This window comes from Perissodus microlepis, chromosome 4 (genome assembly GCF_051167445.1).
Source record: "Perissodus microlepis isolate ML-2025 ecotype Zambia chromosome 4, ASM5116744v1, whole genome shotgun sequence".
Taxonomy (NCBI): domain Eukaryota; kingdom Metazoa; phylum Chordata; class Actinopteri; order Cichliformes; family Cichlidae; genus Perissodus; species Perissodus microlepis.
Window position 1 is genome coordinate 25,419,199 of NC_140464.1, and position 21,725 is coordinate 25,440,923.

Consider the following 21,725-nt stretch of genomic DNA (forward strand, 5'->3'; position numbering starts at 1 on the left):
GTTAGTGTCTCTTAACTTGCAGACATAAATCGTAATGTAAAAACTGACAGAAACTCAGGTTATGCTGTACATAACCTGAGTTTCTGTATCTCTATATCAACTGAGTGATCAGCTGACAGAAAATTGGTTAATCTTTTTATAATTGTTTCCTTTTTATTTTATATGAAAATCCCAATAAATATAACCTCATGCTAGCTGATCCTGTACAGAAAAGTAACCATTACAGTTCAAAACAATATGCAGTTGTGGTCAGGAATATATATTCACTTATCGGCACGGATCTCGTGGGCTTGTAATGATGTCCTCGAACTTTTCTTTATCAAGGGTGGAGTGATTGTACAGCGTCTCTTTAATGACTTTAAAAATTGATTTTGGATTTTACTAATCCATACAAGGTCAAAAGTAAACACACATTCCCACTATTATTTGGTTAGCAAGTTCCACTTCGGCCTGACCCTTTTGTTATCCATAAAGAAGTCCTTGGCATAGTTTTGGATATTTGACCACTCTTCTTGGCAGATGTTTATTTAAATTGGCTGATTTCCTGAGACGATTCCAGCTTTAAAGTGTAGAGTTGAGGTCGGGGTTTTGAGGAGGCCGTTCCATAAGCTTAACATTGGCCTGTTCTATCTATTACAAAACCAACTGTGATGTGTGTCTGGGATCATTGTCCTGTTGGAACACCCAGGTGTGTTTGAATTTAAGCCGGTTATTTATTTGAGCCGAAGTTGAAGAATCTGAAGGTCGTCCCCCAGAGCACGATGCTACCACCACCGTGCCTGGCAGCTGGTACAGTGTTCTTGGGTTTGAAAGCCTCACCTTTACCCCTCCAAACATATCTCTTGTCACTGTGGTCAAAAAGCTTAATCGCAAACAAGCAATTTTTAGCTGCGTTTGAATGTTTCCGTTTCGGAGCAGGGGCTTCTCTCTTGGTCGGCAGCCTCTCAGTCCACGGCGATATAAAACCTGTACTTATGTGCAACTGTTTAAACTCATGATCATGGATCCTGCAGTTGTTAAAGAATGCCACTAATTTGTTTAAATGTAAAATTATTCAGAGTTCTTCTGACTTTGATGAATCCAGTGTATGTATCCTGTCAAATTATTTATTTTCATGCTCGCAAAGAGAAACTACCGGTTATAGTCGATCGTGATCACTAATGAAGCAGGCCAAATTAAAGGATGCTGTCGAACATTCAGCGCTACTTTTTAAAAGATTTAAGAGAGTGCATGTATACTTTTGAGCCTGTATTGATTACATATCCAACATAAATCCAAACTTGTTCACCCAGTTCTTCTTTTTTAAAGTCATTAAAGATGTATGCTATACAATCATTGCATCCTGGAAAAAGAACAGTTCAAAGAAACTATTAAAAGCCCAAATTTACCATGACATTCACGGCCATGATGTGTACATCCTCAGACCACACCTGTATTGTTAAACAATGGTTCATAATGTAACTTCCAGATTTATTGTTAGTGTATTTTATTACACGTACTTTTTAAATGTATTCTATTAAAGGTTAGTTAAGACATGAGAAGGTAGTTATTTTGAGGGGGGTTGTTTCCCTGCAAGAGCAGCGTTATAATTGAACAAATATGCACAGATCTGGGAGCGGTGCTACCGTTCCAATATTCAACTCGAAATGTACAAAGTTGGCACAAAACCGACCCGCAGTCAGATCTGACGTAGTAGCACCCACTAGCGAGCTCTCGCGATATTTAAGTGACGACATTTCCTGTGTTCACCGTGATTTTTTTAAACGGCCCAATAAGCAGAGGCGGCAGAATGCTTCAGCTTGAACAGCCCAATCAGAAGGCTCTAAAGCAGGAATTTAAAGGTCTGTGCGGCGTTTTCGATATGCCATAACTTCTGCTCGAGCAACAGGTAAGTATGTGTTAACTCCTTACTGAGACTTTTAAAAGTGTTTTACAATTAAGTTTTGAAAAAGAAGTTGTCTTTCTGCGTGCAGTTATTGCGTCAACTGTATTTTCTACGTAAAACGCTTGCCCGATAGCTTAAGTCAAACAAGCAGTACCGCCATATGTCTTAATGCGCGATCACGAGGCGCTTCCGTGTGCTTAAGGACTTCTTTTAAATGTCTTTCAGGAATAAACACGACTAGACGCTATTTTTATTTTTGCCCACCGCTGTTGACATTTCCTGTTACTTAAAAATGGCTGAGAACTCTCCCCGTCTGAACCAGTTCAAGAACAAAGGCAAAGATGTTAATGTGAGTTTCATCTGCACTATTCACAACTGCCCGCTGAACGGCAAGCTTGTGAGACTTGATTATTTTATTTATATATGTGACATAAATGCAGGAGCTTCGACGCAGGAGGGTGGAGGTGAACGTAGAGCTGCGCAAGGCCAAGAAAGATGACCAGATATTCAAGAGGAGAAATGTGTCTGCGATGCCTGAGGAGGCCACTTCTCCTTTACAAGAAAGAAGCCAGAACTGTCAGGTGAGCACTTGAAAGCATCATTTGCTGTTTTTCTTCAATCTGGCATTGAGTAAAGAAAAAAACGGATCTAGTCCCAACAGCTTGGTGCTAGTGCTGTGCAGTACTGCCAATTTTGATCTGATACTAGGGGCCTCTATTGCCAATATCAATACTAATCATTTTGTTTCCATGGCCACAAAAAACTAGAAATTGAGTGGGTTACATACCATCCTTTAAACTCAGTATCAAGCTTATCGTGCTAGTCAATCAATCAGTCAATACCAATACTGCTGTTGGTATCAATACCATTGGGATTGATCTGCCCATCTCTGTTAGGTTTTTGTATGGGTTGGAGTTCGTTCAGTGTGATATTCATTGTTAACCCACTGAAATGTCAAAATATAGCGACACAAAATCCAGTTTTAAATTTGCATGTCCAATAAACTGCTTTCTTTTGTCCTGTGCAGGGGCTCAGGCAGTGGACGGTCGAGGAGATTGTCGCAGGAGTGAACAGTGGGAATTCTGAGTCCCAGCTCCAGGCTACACAGGCTGCACGGTAATGACTGTGCATTAAAGAAATCATCCTTTTTCTTTTTTTTTTTCCATAAATAAAGGCTACATAACTACTGGCACAGTAACTCTTATGTACCGTTTTGAATACAGGAAGTTGCTGTCTCGTGACAAACATCCTCCCATTGACCAGCTGATCAGCGCTGGTCTCATCCCCAAGTTTGTCTCCTTCCTGGGATATGTGGACTGTCCTCCAATCCAGTTTGAAGCATCCTGGGCTCTGACTAACATCGCCTCCGGGACGTCCGAGCAGACGGCCGCTGTCGTGTCAGGCGGGGCCATTCCTGCCTTTATTAGCCTGGTCACATCCCCCCACCAGCACATCAGCGAGCAGGCGATCTGGGCCCTTGGAAATATTGCAGGTAATTAATATGAAAATATTCATATTTGTTTTTTGAATTTTAGTGGTGATAAAGTCGGGTTTGTTCATATTATTTTTTTTTTTTTTTTTTTTTTTTTTTTAAATATATTTTTCCCCTCCTTTTTAGGTGATGGATCAGCTCTTAGAGACAAGGTCATCAAGCATGGAGCTGTGGCCCCTCTGCTCAGTCTGCTGGCTGTCCCTGACCTCAGTGCATTTAGTGTGAGTGTTGATTCTGTTTCTCTTCATGTTTATATCTGGAGAAAGTTTCAAAAGTTTGACATGATCAGACTCAATCATTTATTCTCCTCCTTGGCCAATAGGTGGTTTCCCAACTCAAATATAACTGACCTTGTGCTCCTCTCATATTTGAAATCTTTGCAGGCTGGCTACCTGAGAAATGTGACGTGGACACTGTCGAATCTGTGCCGCAATAAGAACCCCTCCCCTCCTATGACAGCCATCCAGCAGATTTTACCCGCTCTCGTCCGCCTGCTACACCACGATGACCCGGAGGTGCTGGCTGACGCGTGTTGGGCTGTTTCATACCTGACAGATGGCCCCAACGACCGCATTGAGGTGGTCATCCAAACCGGTTTGATCCCTCGCCTGGTGAAGCTGCTTGGCTTTGAAGTCTTGCCTGTGGTTGTACGTATAAAGTCTTGCTTGAGTTTCTTTTATGTCGTAACTTCTCACCCAGTCCCCCTGATGTGCAGCGACTTGTTCTCACTGCATTTCCTCTCGCCTTTCCTCAGACTCCTGCACTCCGCACCATTGGCAACATTGTGACTGGGACAGATGAGCAGACACAGGCGGTGCTGGATGCTGGATCCCTGGCCATGTTCCCCCCACTGCTTCGCCACAAAAAGGCCAACGTTCAGAAGGAAGCTGCCTGGACTCTGTCTAACATCACAGCAGGAAAGGACTCACAAATCCAAGAGGTCATCAACGCAGGCCTCGTTCCATACATGGTTGAGCTGCTCGCACGGGTATGCTTCTTGTGTGTGTATGTAAAGGTACTTATTTTATACCCTTTATTTTAAATTAAATGATCTATGTGCCTTATGAACTTTGTCTGCAGGGAGACTACAAAACTCAGAAAGAGGCTGTATGGGCAGTTACAAACTTCACCAGTGGGGGCACTGTTCAGCAGGTGGTCTACCTGGTTCAAGCCAATGTGATTGAGCCACTTCTGAATCTCCTCTCCTCCAAGGACAGCAAAACTATTCTTGTCATCTTGGATGCCATTACCAACATTTTCATGGTGAGTTGATATTTATATTTTTGCAAGATTCGATGATGGGGGTTTTTTGTTCTGATGATAAATGACAACACTGGTGTGTTTTGATCTTAGGCTGGGGATAAAATCGGTGAGTCCGACAAGCTGAGTCTAATGATCGAGGAATGCGGTGGACTGGACAAGATTGAGGCGCTGCAGTCACATGAGAATGAGATGGTCTACAAAGCCTCCCTGAACTTGATTGAGAAATACTTCTCTGATGAGGTGGGTTATAGTCCTGGAGAGGTTTCCAAAATGAGCATTTCTGTGCCTTTTTTTTTTTTTTTTTTTAACTTTAATAAGAATTATTTTTATTTTATTTTTTTTTTTAAGGAGGAAGTCGTGCAGAGTGTCATCCCAGAAGCAACCAATGACGGCTATGCATTCCAGATCAGCGAAAGCCAGAGCACTTTCAATTTCTAGATCACTTCTAATACCTCTCCTCTCCCTACTGTACCATCATTTCTATTGTGCGTCCTTTGTTCATGTCTGTGTGACGTTTTACTATTTTGTTTGTATGTGTTGTACATACTGTTTTAACATGGCTGATGAAACAAGTCTGTAAATAAAGTTGTCAGATCGTGTGTGTGGTTTTAGTTTATTGTATCTAAACGGAGTGCTGTAGTCTGAATGTATATAGTGTATTCAAAGTAATGGCTGTTGGTGAGTTTAAATGCTTTTTAAGAGTTTGTGTTAATAAACTTCTAAAGTCACAATGCATTAGTTATAAACAGGAGCCCTGGAAAAGCTATGTAGAGCTTACATAATACATATAGTATAATTTCCTAAAACAGATTCCTTTTTAAAAAAAGTTCATTCCAAATTTCTGGACCGCTGCAGGTCATAGATTTCACAAAAAAAAAACTCAATGGATGTATTAGCATTAACATGTATTAGCATATTAGCCTAGGTATCCCATTTAGCATTTCCATGACTTTTCTGGTCTTTGGAGAAAAAGCTATCCAAATTAGCTACACTGTGCGATGCATGAACACCCAGTTGGTCTAACATGCCTACCAAAGCTCTGATGTGCAAGGCAAACTTGTGGTGTAACCACTCGGGGTAAAGGGCCCATCTATTAAATCTGCTATGCCCTGCAAGGCCAGCTGATGTGTGTCCATAGTGGGAGGTGGTCTATTAATCAACAGATTCATTTAGGCTACCTTTTGGTTCTCCACAGTCAGAGTTTAAAGATGGTTGGTTCCATCTCACCTAGTCTGTGAATTTTGGTGGTTAGTTGATTTTCTGGGTCCACCTCGGAAGTTGGATTGATGGGAAAATGTCATCAACAGTCAGTGGTGCAGGTGGTTGCCAGTCTTCCCCATCCATCTGAAACGTAGCTTCTCTTTTAGACTGGTTTCCACTCCATAGTTGAAATATGTCAGACATATTATTATCTGGGACTGGTAGACCAGGCAATGGTGGCTGGTTGGTGAAACTGTGGAGAAGGACTACTGGCTTCTATGTGATATTTCATCTCCAGCACGGCCGCCTGTAGTCGCCAATTTTTTTCCTGCCTAATAGGTTTTAAAACCTCTACTGAAGCAGATGTAACAGGGTGGTGGATATTATTGTTTTTAAGACAGATAAGGGTTAATGTTTAAAACTGCCTGCGCCCACCTCAATGCGCATCCCCGCAGTAACTCAACCAGTAAGGCTATTTTTGTGCTGTCTGACGAATAGGTTCAGCTCTGTTGTCTAAAAACCAAGAAAAATTGCCTTAAGAAATCTGAAAAAATACCTCAGGGGTTGGAACAGGTCTCTCCACAGGTTTGGGAGGTGACAGTGGCGAAGGAGCGAGCAAAGGCTGTGCCTGGGTAGTGACAAGTGGAGGATTAATAGTGTGAGATGGGTGAGAAGCAGAAGAAACAAACATATCCTAGAGTTCAGCAATCTTTTGCACAATGGCATTTGACAGAGCATGTTTTGATGTGTGCTCAGCTTCTCTTCCTGTAGATCCAGAGAGCGACTCAGCATCTGAGTCCGCTGAGTCCATGTGAGCCTGATCATTCTGTCATAGTCTACAGTACAGACTGGACTCAAGATGCAGAACCCAGAAAGATTCAGTGACGGTGTGTTTATTTACGGTGCAGTAGGGACGGCAGAAGAAATGTTAGTTAGCGTCCAGGGCCCCAGTATTTACAAGTCCACAGAATCATCTCCACACAAGGAGAAACCCACTCTCAGAGACCCACTCAGGATTCCCGCACAGAGAAACGGAAGAGGTGAGGAGATGACACAAGCCAATGCATACAATACCTCAGATTATGAGCCGGTAACACTAACTAGTTCCAGTTCAACAACCAGCTTAAACAGCAGGCAGCTGAGATGATTACCAACAGGTGAGTTGGTTATCTGCATCTTCAATGTGCACTTTATTTACAAATACTGATAACAGGATCGCTTAAGTACCAAGACAAGCACCAATCCACGTAGTACAATAAATAACAGCATTCTTTCTGTGCAAAACTACACAACCACAGATATCACTGCAAACCTTCAGCGGTCAGTAACTGTACTATTAACCAGCTCATTAACGTGACAGGTAAAAAAACAGTTTTTTTCAAACCACTTCAAACGTCTCCTGGAGCTCAGTAGCAGGATATCTAAACATGCATCTGAACTACAGTTACCATTCTGTACACACCGCATTTCCACAGCATCCAGCGATACAAACCTCATTAGGGAAGTAAGATTTAACAAGTTATGTGAGAGTAAGGAGGCACAATGAGACAACAACAGCCAGAGATGCTCACATTAGCCACAACATTAAAACTGCCTGCATAATGCTGTGTACAAGCCCCACTGGGGTGTGGACACAGGCACCTTGGGCTGTGAAGTCTAGCACTAGGATGTTGGCAGTGGATCCTTTGGGAACTGATGGTTGGGGAGTGGGTCCTCAGTGGATCTGGCTCCAATGTGTTCCTTGGATTCTTAATTGTATTTTGATCTTGGAAGTCTGGCAACACCTTGGCTTATTTGTCATGTTTCTCTGGCTGCTCATGTAGTCGGGGGCTGTCACTGTGAGGGAGTGTGCTCAGTCTGTAACAGTGTTTGGGCAGGTGGTCCACGTCAGGATTACTTCCACATAAAACCCAGCACCCGTTAAATCCTAAATAAGTAAGTATAAAGGGCCACCTGGGAGGAAGTAAGTCAGGCATTCTGCAGGTTGATGCTTGGACTGCACAGCAGTGATTACACCTCTTTTCTTACATGTCTTACATCTCTCAGCTTGATGAATGTTACAAGTCCAGACTTTCTAAGGACATATGTGATATTTGAATCTTGCAAAGTACCTGGCTAATGTTTTTGTTAGCAGTCTCCAACAGTGCTGACATGGAAAAAAAAACTTTGTTTGCATTACATTCAGTTTTTACAAATATATGAAAAATAGCTTTTAGTTAAAATCGCTGCAAAGGATTCATGTGGGGCTTAGCTATGCCTAACAGTTCTCTGATTGGCCGACACAGTTTACTCAACTAAAATGTTTGGGGTTTTTTGGTAACCTTTAAGTGCTGCAATTCAACTGCCTGAAACCAGCATGTGATCAGTTGCTATACTGCATTTAAAACATCAGCCGTGCACCTGGTGAATACAGAGCAGCTCATTTGTGATCTCTATGGGTAAACCCAATGAGCATGTGTCCCCACAGACCCCACAGTGTTTTTATCTTGCTTTTCCCTGACACCTAGTGGACACTGATGGGCATGTGGTATGTGATGTATATGACTGAATAGAAAAGCCAACATTTGTGTGGGGTGTTATAAGACATTTCACAGTGTAAAACCACTCTGACCTATGGCACACTGCATACTGTGAAAAGTGTTAATGCTGTTTATTTACTTTATATACTCTGAAGAGTATAACTACTGTATATTTTATCATCATTATTTGATTAGTGTGTTTATTGGACTACAATTAGGCCTCATTTATACCAAGGTAAGCACTGGAAGTATCCAAGTCATTATAAATTCATAAATAATGCTAATAAAAACTGGAAAATTGCAGATTTCTTTTAGTTTCCATATAATGGCTGATCTATTAGAAAGTAATGTATTTATCTCACAGCTTACAGAATGAGAGTTCATAGGTTAGGAGCTTTAGTGGCCCACATGTTGTGCTCAAGCATTTGCACTAAAGAGGCGATCAGTGCGTTTGCGTGCATTACGCTTGGACACGACACTATGTGTAATCTGTCCAACAAAACCCCTGCTGAGCTCTTCACCTCCTTTTAGAGTCACAGTCGCAGGAGCAGGGAGGAAATCAAACTCCAGCATGAAAGATGTGCCGGCTTTGCAAAACTCCTTTTTCCCCCAAAAAAGACCTGCAAGAGATTTGGAGCAGATAATTAAAGATCAAGCCATCATTTACAATAACACACACACACACTTGTACCTCATATAAACGACTGCTCCAATCCAACTCTACATTTTGTGTGTTCATTTTCATAGAATTTAAACAAATAAAATGGTTAATAAATAATTTAACATGAGTCGATAAAACCTTTTGTCACCACTGACAGAGGTGAGACACTGTAGTAGAGAGGCATCCCTCCTTGTTTACAGTGACAGGGCTTAGGAGACAGAGGCATTAGTACGCAGCTACTCTGCTTATTCACATTTCTTAAATCTGTTAGTGTGATAAAACAAAGAGTACCTTGACCATTGCTTACGCCAACCATATTTTTTCTAGCCTGCTCCTAATATGTATTAAAGTCTGGTTACCATGTAGTTAGATGGACGCTAGGAGCTAATTTCTTACTGTAGTACCAGGCAGACTGCACATTTATATTTTATTATGATTGCCTTTCGTGCTATTGCAGCTATATGATGACCCAGAGGTGTTCAGGCTCAAAGCTCATTTAAATTATCTTCAATACTGTCAGTTTCAGCCACATCACTCAGGCTGCTAGTTAGAGACAAAATCCTCTGACTTGTATACAGTGAGTTTGTTTCTACCTCATTGTTCATTTCTGGCAGCTTATGTAAGAGTTTGCTGGCCATAAGCTGAGTGATCACAACTGTCCACAGTTACATATAACATTTGATTTAAAAGCTCCAATTGTAGTTACTAGTTAATATAAAGGGACTTAATATTAAAATCCCAAAAATCAAATGACCCCCTATGGGCAAACACTTGGCAACATTGATAAGGAAAAAATCCCTTTTAACAGGAAGAAACCGTCGGCAGAACCAGGCTCAAGGACGGGCAGCAATCTGCTGTGACCAGTTGGGAGTGAGGGGAAGGAGACAGGACAAAAGACACACTGTGGAGCCAGAGTTTCCTAATAACTAGTATAAACATAAAGACACGAGTGAAGAAAAAACTCAGTGCATCATGGGAACCCCCAAAAAGCCTAGGCCCAATTGCAGGCTGACTAAGGGAGAATCCAGGGTCACCTGATCTAGACCTAATTATATGCTGGAAAGTTTTAAGTCTAATCTTAAAAGTAAAGAGAATGTCTTTCTCCCAACTCCAGATTAGGAGCTGGTTCCACAGAAAACAGGCCTGAAAGCTGAAGGCTCTGCTTCCATTCTGCTTTTAAATACCCTATTAACCACAAATAAGCCTGCAGACTTACTTGTGGTTCCTATAGGCTTGCATTGATACCCAAACTTAATTTGGAGTGTTAATTCAATCCTAAGTCTAACTGGATTGACTCCTAATCAAGTGTAGCCCAAAATTGTCTCGAATCGTTTGACTCGATGGGATTATGTTCCATGGCTCCTGGTGTAATTATATTGTTTACATTAACATAGTAGAATTATACATTTTAAATAAAATTCACAGCACCTGCCTGGGGATTTCACTGTATGTAATGTACAGGAAGGGTTTAGTAAGGAATGGCTTTGGCTCAAAAAAGAAAATCAAATCTCCAAAGATGAGATCACGATGATTGCAGATAGAGAATTTGCAGAATTTGTTGGTCTAAAGCATGGCTTGGCTATTAATTTTCCCAGGGGGCCACATTAGCTTATAAAGAGATAAAATAAAGATCAGGCAAAACTGAGTCGAGTTTATTGGCATAGCAATCCACAAGAGTTCCGCAGGAGATCCATGTACAGCTGATCTATTCAGTCGAGTTCATTTGTTGCGTTTACTGCCCCAAATATCAGCAGCAGCACATTGGTTGCTAGCTGGAGAGCTAAAACTTTTTCCTCTATCCAGAATAATGAGTTCAAGGTGCAGTCATATGGGTTTTTTTGTTTTTTTTTAAGTTTATTTCATGTAAAAAAATGTTATAAATATGTATTGATGTTTGTTTGATTGACGGATTCTGATCTACTTAAAACATTATTAAGCAAAAGTTCTTTTAGTGATGCAACAACAAAGCAGATACTGTATGCCATAAACAGTATAGAGTGAGAATGCATGTCAATGTTATTTAAAAAACACTATAAAAGGGTATGAATGTGTGTGTGAATGGGTGAATGAGGCATGTTTCATAAAGTGCTCTGAGTGTGCAAGTGGAGCAGAAAAGTGCTGTATAAAAAACAGACAATTTACATTTATGTATTATTATGTATTATATAATTGTCCCTTTTTGTTTTATTTAAAATCTTCTTTCAGATGTAACTGTTTTCTGTTTTCAAGACCGCAACAAAACGAATGTCAAAAACTGACCACAGGGTGATATATCAAACTAAAACGTCTTAAATCCATTTCTGAGGCTGGGACAGACAGTGCGTTGCATGTGGATTCATGAGCATGAGCCAACAAAAATGTCACCACAGACTAAGGCACTGCAAACTAACAGAGCATAACAGAGATTTTTATACAGACACCTTTTGGAAAGAAGTTATTACTGCAACAGATCTCTCTAGCGATTGACTTTGGAGCTGTACATAGCTGGTTCCACGGTAAAAGGGTGACACCTATTGGTGAAAGTGGGTAGTGCAGCGGGTTCAGTATAGTGAGTAGAAAGAGAGAATTTGCTACTCTCCGGGCCATTTATAAAATAAGCACAACTTATGAAATCCAGTAGTTTTCAAATACAATGAGCTGCTGTGATATGCTGTGGCAAATAAAATCACTTTTGCTCTGTTTTGACGTATTTTCGTATGATCATTACGCACCACTTTGATGGAGTAATTATGTGGATGTCTAAATATTAAAAAAGCCGCCATAACTGAGGTTGAACTGAGGGAAAAACTCACTAAAAACAATTATTACAGTGATTTTTAACAGTAGGTACAAAAATGCGTGATTTAACATGACAGGTTGCGTGGTTGCTATGCGTCTCCAGGTTCTATTTGCATTGCATCTTTTGGTATAGTTCAGACACATTTCACTCGACGTGTTGTGCAAAGCTATAACGGATTTCTGCAAATTTCTGCAAAAGTAAGACAACTTTCTGCTCAAGACTTCTTGCAGCCTTACAAGTGTCCAACTCCCACGGAGGAAAGCGACCCAGCAACCATCATCCATCATGGAAAATGTGAGATTTTATGACCATTTTCAATAAGTTTTGAATATTTACTCGACGGCCAGAAAGAGTTCACTTTGCAACAGGGCAACATGAAAATATAGACGACATAAATGTGGATAAAAAGCATTAAAAACTTAGGCCTGTGCACGTGGGAGTTATACTTGCATGTTAGACTGTTGCACTGTAGCTGTAAACGGGTAAACTGTGCATAAAGTCATTTAAACTAGTATGTTACCTATAATAATGTTTTCTTTTGTATGTATTAAATGATCTTGTGGCAGACATGTCACCAAAGTTTGCAGCTGGGATAAAAATGTTCAGTTTTTGCTAATAAGTAGAGTATCTTACATCTCGAATTAACTCAAGTGCATAATGATCACCAGGCCTGTTTCTAGCTTTTTTGGGGTGGGGGGTGGGGGTGGGCTGTGCATGTTCCTGATTGGGGGCCTTTATTTTGTATTTAAAACTAAAATCAGGGAATAAAACAAGTAAACACTGAGACTTTATTCACTGTAGAAAAGCTAATCCCCAAAATGTTTATTTACAAATTTGCAAGAAATGTTCTGCAGCATCATTTGAATTTTCAAATTTATACACACTGTCACATCTTTACAGGAGCCACATGTAACTGTGATCATCTTTAAAATCCTCAAAGCTTCTGCTTTTGGGCTTTTTTTAACTAAGGTTTTAATCTCCTTCTTCATTGTGGCTTATGCTACAATTATTCACCTGACAAGACAGTCACCTCTGGGTAGAGGTCCCTCATTACACCACAGCCTAATGATGATCTTGAACTCATTACCCCCCACACACAAGGCAGGGCTCTCCTATTATTGCAGCTTGCTTTTCTTTATATCCTACATGTAATTTTAAACCATATAAGTGCCACACGTGACCAAGCTTAGCCAGTTACAAAGGTATTTTGTGCATCTGCATTGTTCAAAAATGGCAATAAGCAGCAATGATTATAACAGAAATTAGAGTTTAATACAACATGGACTTTGGTGTTTGTTTAGCTTATGCAAATTATTATTTGACATGTCATTTGGGGGTATGCAGCAGTGAAGCTCTAACACGATGAGCCCATACGTTGACACGTCTTTTATTACACTGACCTTGATGCATTGTCCTGGTTTTAGTTCTTATGATTTTATGTGAACATGTTGGATATTTTTTGTCGTTACAATCACTGTGGACAAGTTATTCAACCATGCGAGTGGTTTAAGTAGTTTATGGACATATGAAAGGGTTTGTTATTTTTAAAATGTTTCATGAACTACTAACTGATGTCTGCATTACTGTCATTTTTGTGTATACCTGCAGCTTACTGTGCCCGATCACCTCAAAGACCGTAATTATTATGAGAGAAACACTGCATGCCAGGCCTGTGATGCAAAGAAACCCAGAGCCAGCAGGAAACAACCGTGCTGCAGCAAGGACCAGGTTGGATGTGTAAAATTTCAGGAACAGAATCATTTGAGGGTTTTGGAGTTTGGACTTCATTGTGGTTCATCAAATTTAGATTTTTGTCTTGTTTGAAAAAAATGAGGTCGCTATTAACTACTGACATTCCCTTGTGTGCTTCTGACCTTTCCCCAGGTTGTTAATTCAACCCAGAGGCCCCGGCACCGTGACAGAACAGTCAGTCAGCCCCGGGAAAGGAAGCGAAGCCCAGCATCCAGTTCTTCCCGACCTCCAAAGACCTCAGTGCCTCCCTCTGCAATCTCACATGATGACCTGCCAGTGGCAAAAAAATTGCCCCCCAGACCCGAGCCATGCAGTACTGACCACCAGCCAACCAGCTCCAGTGACAGCCCTTTAAAAATCCACAACCTCTCAGTGGAAGATTATCAGCGAGTCTACCATGAGGAGGTAGATGGCAGCAATGATTATAACAGAAATTATAGTTTAATACAACATGGACTTTGGTGTTTGTTTAGCTTATGCAAATTATTATTTGACATGTCATTTGGGGGTATGCAGCAGTGAAGCTCTAACACGATGAGCCCATACGTTGACACGTCTTTTATTACACTGACCTTGATGCATTGTCCTGGTTTTAGTTCTTATGATTTTATGTGAACATGTTGGATATTTTTTGTCGTGGACAAGTTATTCAACCATGCAAGTGGTTTAAGTAGTTTATGGACATATGAAAGGGTTTGTTATTTTTAAAATGTTTCATGAACTACTAACTGATGTCTGCATTACTGTCATTTTTGTGTATACCTGCAGCTTACTGTGCCCGATCACCTCAAAGACCATAATTATTGTAAGAGAAACACTGCATGCCAGGCCCGTGATGCAAAGAAACCCAGAGCCAGCAGGGAACAACCGTGCTGCAGCAAGGACCAGGTTGGATGTGTAAAATTTCAGGAACAGAATCATTTGAGGGTTTTGGAGTTTGGACTTCATTGTGGTTCATCAAATTTAGATTTTTGTCTTGTTTGAAAAAAATGAGGTCGCTATTAACTACTGACATTCCCTTGTGTGCTTCTGACCTTTCCCCAGGTTGTTAATTCAACCCAGAGGCCCCGGCACCGTGACAGAACAGTCAGTCAGCCCCGGGAAAGGAAGCGAAGCCCAGCATCCAGTTCTTCCCGACCTCCAAAGACCTCAGTGCCTCCCTCTGCAATCTCACATGATGACCTGCCAGTGGCAAAAAAATTGCCCCCCAGACCCGAGCCATGCAGTACTGACCACCAGCCAACCAGCTCCAGTGACAGCCCTTTAAAAATCCACAACCTCTCAGTGGAAGATTATCAGCGAGTCTACCATGAGGAGGTAGATGGCAGCAATGATTATAACAGAAATTATAGTTTAATACAACATGGACTTTGGTGTTTGTTTAGCTTATGCAAATTATTATTTGACATGTCATTTGGGGGTATGCAGCAGTGAAGCTCTAACACGATGAGCCCATACGTTGACACGTCTTTTATTACACTGACCTTGATGCATTGTCCTGGTTTTAGTTCTTATGATTTTATGTGAACATGTTGGATATTTTTTGTCGTTACAATCACTGTGGACAAGTTATTCAACCATGCAAGTGGTTTAAGTAGTTTATGGACATATGAAAGGGTTTGTTATTTTTAAAATGTTTCATGAACTACTAACTGATGTCTGCATTACTGTCATTTTTGTGTATACCTGCAGCTTACTGTGCCCGATCACCTCAAAGACCATAATTATTGTAAGAGAAACACTGCATGCCAGGCCCGTGATGCAAAGAAACCCAGAGCCAGCAGGGAACAACCGTGCTGCAGCAAGGACCAGGTTGGATGTGTAAAATTTCAGGAACAGAATCATTTGAGGGTTTTGGAGTTTGGACTTCATTGTGGTTCATCAAATTTAGATTTTTGTCTTGTTTGAAAAAAATGAGGTCGCTATTAACTACTGACATTCCCTTGTGTGCTTCTGACCTTTCCCCAGGTTGTTAATTCAACCCAGAGGCCCCGGCGCTGTGACAGAACAGTCAGTCAGCCCCGCAAAAGGAAGCAAAGCCCAGCATCCAGTTCTTCCCGACCTCCAAAGACCTCAGTGCCTCCCTCTGCAATCTCACATGATGACCTGCCAGTGGCAAAAGAATTGCCCCCCAGACCCGAGCCATGCAGTACTGACCACCAGCCAACCAGCTCCAGTGACAGCCCTTTAAAAATCCACAACCTCTCAGTGGAAGATTATCAGCGAGTCTACCATGAGGAGGTAGATAGCAGCAATGATTATAACAGAAATTAGAGTTTAATACAACATGGACTTTGGTGTTTGTTTAGCTTATGCAAATTATTATTTGACATGTCATTTGGGGGTATGCAGCAGTGAAGCTCTAACACGATGAGCCCATACGTTGACACGTCTTTTATTACACTGACCTTGATGCATTGTCCTGGTTTTAGTTCTTATGATTTTATGTGAACATGTTGGATATTTTTTGTCGTGGACAAGTTATTCAACCATGCAAGTGGTTTAAGTAGTTTATGGACATATGAAAGGGTTTGTTATTTTTAAAATGTTTCATGAACTACTAACTGATGTCTGCATTACTGTCATTTTTGTGTATACCTGCAGCTTACTGTGCCCGATCACCTCAAAGACCGTAATTATTGTAAGAGAAACACTGCATGCCAGGCCCGTGATGCAAAGAAACCCAGAGCCAGCAGGGAAAAACCGTGCTGCAGCAAGGACCAGGTTGGATGTGTAAAATTTCAGGAACAGAATCATTTGAGGGTTTTGGAGTTTGGACTTCATTGTGGTTCATCAAATTTAGATTTTTGTCTTGTTTGAAAAAAATGAGGTCGCTATTAACTACTGACATTCCCTTGTGTGCTTCTGACCTTTCCCCAGGTTGTTAATTCAACCCAGAGGCCCCGGCACCGTGACAGAACAGTCAGTCAGCCCCGGGAAAGGAAGCGAAGCCCAGCATCCAGTTCTTCCCGACCTCCAAAGACCTCAGTGCCTCCCTCTGCAATCTCACATGATGACCTGCCAGTGGCAAAAAAATTGCCCCCCAGACCCGAGCCATGCAGTACTGACCACCAGCCAACCAGCTCCAGTGACAGCCCTTTAAAAATCCACAACCTCTCAGTGGAAGATTATCAGCGAGTCTACCATGAGGTGGTAGATAGCATGCTGGCGTACGTTTGTCTCCAAATGTCCTGTCACTTTTTAAAATCGCCAGCTCTAATGGTTACAGTATGGTTTTTGACCACATGCATCATTTTGATTGAATTTCTTATTGCAGGTCCAAATATGGCCGCAAACGTCCCTACAGTCTAGAGCTGGCGAGAAGCATTAAGAAAAAGCTGTGGGAGAGACTGAATCGTCCTATGGTGGAGACATCAACTAACGAGGACGGACTTGAAGAAATTGACATGGTGTATGGACAAAAAGTCAAAATCCCACAATATGATTTTGACATTTCGAGTTAGCCAAATCCTCAACATCCACCGAGCAAAAGAGCAAAGGAGAGGTGAATGTAGAGCAGCAGGAGCACTGCTACAAAACATACAATCAAAAACTGTGAAACACACAAATCAACTGTAGATGAAAGCACTGTAAATATATGACAAATGTTTCTGTAAATAGTTCACATGTGACTTTGATGATTAAAATGTAATTTCTGCACAAGTTTGTGTTTCTGTGTATTATAGATATATTCCACTGTGTGTTTGGACAACTGTTTAAGGTCACTGCTGAGAAAATTCATAAAACCTTCATAGGACTTTTATTTTGAAAAATCACTACTTATATTATTATTTATCTGACTCAAAATGGCTCATTTGAAGTCCTTCTTGACCATGATATATATTCAGGCACTGTGAACAAAACATAACATCCAACTTTAATTCACTCGCACCTTTGTCTTTTTAAAGACAACACATTACTTAACTTCCTTGAATAAAGTGTAGAATGCTAGAGATTTATGTCATTCTGTTTGCATACTAAATATTCAATAATCATTCATGTTCTCTAATGACCGGTGCCCAGTGTTGTGCCAAAAAGTGATCGTTTGCCAAAGTGATTTCTGGTATTTGCCAAAAAATAATTGATGGTAACAGATGTAAATGACTTGCTGTCATATAATCTGTCAAACGTTTCTCTCATGAATGAGATCAATTCATTTTGATCCAAAAAGAAACTTCCTTTCATCAGATGTGACTTTTATTCAGCTTTCATTTATTCAGGTAAAAAGTGTCGCTGACATTAAAAATGTCGTTTTCAAACGAGGTCTGGCCTGGAGGGCTGCAGAAGTTACAAAAAAATCACAGTCCTTTAAAAAACTGTGATGTTCTTCAAGTGGCCAAAAAGGACTGGATGGATCTTTATAATGTAGGTACAATAAAGCAGATTCATAGAGCTGCTTTAAAATTTGATATAACATATAACCCATTTTTAAACTCTGTTTACTGCAGCCTATTTAACAATATAAGCAACTATATAAAAACATAAAAAGAGATCTAGACATAAAAAAACACGCAAAAAGTGATTGGCATACGATCACTTTTTGGCACATCAGTGCAGTGAGGCTGTAATTGCTGCTTGTAACCATCAGGGGGCAGTATCGCTAGAGTGCAGTCTTGGAACCTGTAACGAGAATCACCCTTCATTATCATTAGAGTTACATTGCGCCACACATTATGAATATAATAAAGTCCTAGTATATGTACAAATGCTATGAAGTGAAGTTTTAAATAATACCGTTCGTCCAGTTAGTTTTATTTTTCTTTCACTGCTCGCTTGTTTTGATGACGTCAAAATCGCCTTTCCGTTTTCATTCACGGCAGTAAACATGGCGGACAGTTAGCGAAGCCACGGTGTTATATTCAATCCTGGGGGGTTTGGATTTCTCTTTCAGGACGTACGCAAAACGTGTTGCATTGCTTTTGGCACACGGAGGTGTGCGTGTGTGTAGAGGGAGACAATCATACTGTTGATTTTACCGTACACTCTTCTGCTAAATAAGAATTAAGATTTTGTTTTGGAAATAGCAAGTGAAAGTTGTTGTTGCACAAAAGGGAGCTTCCCTCGTTTAAAGCAACTTATAAATATGTAATACTGTATAATCTTTCCACAATGACTCCACTTTTTTTAAAATGTTTTTTCTTTCTTGATTGTTTTGTTTGACCAGTTTCTATTTTTCCAGTAAGTACTGCCTCACTACTCCCTTTTCTTGCCTTCCAGTACAACATGTTTGTCACTTGGACCGCCCCGTTACATCACCACCAATAGTTTAAAAAGGCAGTCTGGAGTTCAGACACTATCAAGCTGCACAACTTGTTCACGCCAAAGAAATGATGGATCACCCAACCTTTGAACGAGAGAACCAAGAGCGTGTGCAGGCGGTGGAGAATTCATTCCATCAAGCAGGGAAGCCCTTGTCCAAGCCGGGCCGGATTCTAATCGGAGAGGGAACTGTGTTAAAGCAGGGTCGCAAGAAGATACAGCAGAAAATCTTCTTCCTCTTCACTGATATTCTGGTGTACGGCAGCATTGTTGTGCTTGGTCGCTGGTACAAAAAGCAGAAGATCATCCCTTTAGGTGAGACATTCATCTGCGTTTCCTGCAGCTAACCTACTGTGAGAAGATTAATGTGAAACTGCCAAAAAACTATTTTATGACCGAAGAGAAAGAAATATAGACAAAAGCTTCAAGAAGAGCCAACACTATTGAATACTGTTCATAATATGACTGGCAGGTAGAAAATAGCAAGTGTGCTGTGCTAATTTAACTTCATATGTTCAGCTTTCTGCTCGTACCACTTTATCCATGTAATTTTTATGTTGTTATCAAATCACTATGATTTTAGAGGACATTGAGCTGGAAGACCTGGAGGACAGTGACATATTCAAGCATCAGTGGCTGATCCGAACACCGAGCAAGTCTTTTTTTGTGTCCGCCCCTTCATACGAGGAGAAGAAGGCCTGGATAGAGCACATCAATGAATGCCAGTCCAGCCTAATGCAGGGCACCAGCCGCAAGCCTTCCAAGAAGTTTGCCGTTTCCTGGATTCCTGATCAGGCTACTTGCAAATGCATGCGGTGCCTCTCTACAAAGTTTGGTGGGGCCAATCGTCGACACCACTGCAGGAATTGCGGCTTCTTGGTCTGCAATTCATGCTCCAAGCAACGTGCCGTTATCGATCACATCCACCCCACTAAAAAGCTGAGGATCTGCAGTTTCTGCTACAAGAATATTAATGAAGAGAAGTTTCGCGACAGGGGAGACAGCGCCGGGAAAAGCAGCTCAGAGGAGGAAGAGTTTTGTCCTTCTGGAGAGGAAAAGGAGAAAGTGGAGGAAGGAGAGATAGGGATCTATTCTCCCAGCAACTGGCTGGACACCAAAAACGGGACTTGGGAACGACTGAGCATTTATGATTACCCAAAGTCAATACAATCACAGTAGCCAATAAACTGCAACAAAGACGCTTTTGAATGGATTCAGATTACACAAAGTTGATTTTCTTACATGAAGTTACATAAATGTAAAGATAAATGTGACGACGTATTATTTGTTTGTGTCTATTTGTGTTTTAATCTTAGGCTGTACACGCAACAATTTGCACTGTAAATAACAAATCAGGAGTGAGTCGAAAAAATCATTTTAAAAAGACAAGAATATATCATCTTTGTACATATTCAGTGCCATTAACCATGCTTGTTAAATGAATAATGCTCCATCTGCCTGTCACTTTGCTGCTGGAACAGCTGAATTTCACAATAAAGGATATTTCTATTCCAAAAAGCACTGTCTTCTCCTTGTGCATGTGACTCTGAATGCACGTTTCTTTGTTTGAATGCATGTAAAGTATTTGCATCCAGTATCTGCTCTTTTGCTGCTCCTTAGCCTCAACAATAAAGTGCAGATAATCAATTTGTGAGAGATGTTATTACAACACTGAAATCTCTCATCATTTAGTAATAAGTCCTCTGTTTAGCCCTCAGAGTCCTATTGGAGCATATTACAGTGTTTTCTTTTACTTCTGTGACTTTTTGGGGTTTTTTATTGTGCAAGTCAAGGTCAGTGAAGTAACCGTATATAGTTCCTCACCCACTTAGGGTATACATTTTTCCAATAAGCATGTATATAAAAACCATTCGGGAAAACACATAGAACCTTTACAGCACCATTGATTTATCATCATTTTTCTTCTCACTGGCATTTTTCATAAATATAACATACAAACATACATATCAAACTGTAGCACGTCCTAGTGTTACAGTACTTGATGACGCTGCTATAATAATGCGGTAATAACAGAATGTGGCTAAACATTTACACTTCTTTTCAAAGATTTAAGTTCATTCTAGTTAATTCTCTGAGTTGAGCACATCCTAATACAGTAGACAGCTCCAAAACAAAAGCCAGTACATTTTTGAGTCAGTCAGCCAGTTTTGAAAGAACGGTAAATCGACTGAAAGCAAAATACTGATGTAGAAATTGTAACTATGTAACAAGAAGTAGACAAATAGCCTTCTAACTAGTGGTGGTTTCTGCACATTTTTTGTATGCAACTCAATTAAAACTAAATAAATTATAAATATTGAATTATTCTGTTAATTTTAGCAGTAATAAGACTTACAGTAAAAGTAAACACTAATATATGTGATTTAAGTATAATAAAACTATTATAAGGTCACAAAAATAAATGAATAAAGAAAATGATGTATAAATGGGTCAAATCTGTCACTGGATCACTGTGCAGTGATATGCAAAGTTCTGGCACCATCAAATATCCTGTTTACCTATGTTCTGTGTTTATTTATTTATTTATTTATTTATTAGGAGTTTTTTTTTGTTTTTCTGGAGTTTTTTTTTGTTTGTTTTTTGTTTTGTTTTGTTTTGTTTTAGAGATGTCATGGCTCCTTAGATCCGTCTGGTCAATGTCTAATACCTGCTGCTAATTTTAAGTAAACCGGTCACCATCTTTATACTAATTTATACTAATACTAACATTTCACTAATTTCTAAAAATCAAACAATCTTTTAAGTTTTTCTAATGCAAGGGTTTCATTAAGTTACCCCTGTTTGATGTTATGATGACCAGTGTTGGTCAAGTTATTTGAAAAAAAATAATTAGTAACTAATTACTGATTACTTCTCCAAAAAAACGTAATCCCGTTACTTTACTGACTGCTTAT

The 21,725-nt window shown here is 40.3% G+C and overlaps 3 protein-coding genes across 4 annotated transcripts; all 3 read left to right on the top strand.

Moving 5' to 3' along the window:
* The first annotated feature begins 1,757 nt into the window (after positions 1–1,757).
* Positions 1,758–5,310, top strand: kpna2 (karyopherin alpha 2 (RAG cohort 1, importin alpha 1)). 2 transcript variants are annotated; one of them, XM_084926716.1, is made up of 11 exons: positions 1,758–1,888; positions 2,111–2,234; positions 2,326–2,466; positions 2,913–3,001; positions 3,109–3,377; positions 3,504–3,598; positions 3,761–4,024; positions 4,132–4,365; positions 4,458–4,640; positions 4,731–4,880; positions 4,989–5,305. In XM_084926716.1, the coding sequence occupies exons 2-11, from the start codon at positions 2,178–2,180 to the stop codon at positions 5,076–5,078; spliced, it is 1,572 nt and encodes a 523-aa protein (XP_084782842.1). In that variant the 5' UTR covers positions 1,758–1,888; positions 2,111–2,177; the 3' UTR covers positions 5,079–5,305. The 2 variants fall into 2 exon arrangements, with proteins under 2 accessions (XP_084782842.1, XP_084782843.1); XM_084926717.1 differs by lacking the exon at positions 1,758–1,888 and having other exon boundaries at positions 2,139–2,234; positions 4,989–5,310.
* A 10,970-nt stretch (positions 5,311–16,280) lies between these two features.
* On the top strand, positions 16,281–17,141 carry LOC146389065 (uncharacterized). The gene is made up of 3 exons (XM_084924720.1): positions 16,281–16,322; positions 16,432–16,721; positions 16,829–17,141. Exons 1-3 carry the CDS (start codon positions 16,281–16,283, stop codon positions 17,013–17,015), a joined length of 519 nt encoding a protein of 172 aa, XP_084780846.1. The 3' UTR covers positions 17,016–17,141.
* Positions 17,142–18,370: 1,229 nt separating this feature from the next.
* Positions 18,371–20,328, top strand: LOC146389066 (pleckstrin homology domain-containing family F member 2-like). Its single transcript, XM_084926718.1, has 3 exons — positions 18,371–18,445; positions 18,769–19,125; positions 19,394–20,328. The coding sequence occupies exons 2-3, from the start codon at positions 18,879–18,881 to the stop codon at positions 19,987–19,989; spliced, it is 843 nt and encodes a 280-aa protein (XP_084782844.1). The 5' UTR covers positions 18,371–18,445; positions 18,769–18,878; the 3' UTR covers positions 19,990–20,328.
* Positions 20,329–21,725: the final 1,397 nt, after the last annotated feature.

What these genes read in the sequence shown, in the direction of transcription:
- kpna2 (XM_084926716.1), top strand. Translation starts at nt 2,178, where the DNA reads ATGGCTGAGAACTCTCCCCGTCTGAACCAGTTCAAGAACAAAGGCAAA. An exon ending in ACAAAGGCAAAGATGTTAAT is followed by an intron (nt 2,235 to 2,325) that starts GTGAGTTTCATC and finishes ACATAAATGCAG; the next exon opens with GAGCTTCGACGCAGGAGGGT. An exon ending in CAGGCTACACAGGCTGCACG is followed by an intron (nt 3,002 to 3,108) that starts GTAATGACTGTG and finishes TTTTGAATACAG; the next exon opens with GAAGTTGCTGTCTCGTGACA.
- LOC146389065 (XM_084924720.1), top strand. Translation starts at nt 16,281, where the DNA reads ATGTGTAAAATTTCAGGAACAGAATCATTTGAGGGTTTTGGA. An exon ending in AATCATTTGAGGGTTTTGGA is followed by an intron (nt 16,323 to 16,431) that starts GTTTGGACTTCA and finishes ACCTTTCCCCAG; the next exon opens with GTTGTTAATTCAACCCAGAG. An exon ending in GTGGTAGATAGCATGCTGGC is followed by an intron (nt 16,722 to 16,828) that starts GTACGTTTGTCT and finishes TTCTTATTGCAG; the next exon opens with GTCCAAATATGGCCGCAAAC.
- LOC146389066 (XM_084926718.1), top strand. Translation starts at nt 18,879, where the DNA reads ATGATGGATCACCCAACCTTTGAACGAGAGAACCAAGAGCGTGTGCAG. An exon ending in GCAGAAGATCATCCCTTTAG is followed by an intron (nt 19,126 to 19,393) that starts GTGAGACATTCA and finishes CTATGATTTTAG; the next exon opens with AGGACATTGAGCTGGAAGAC.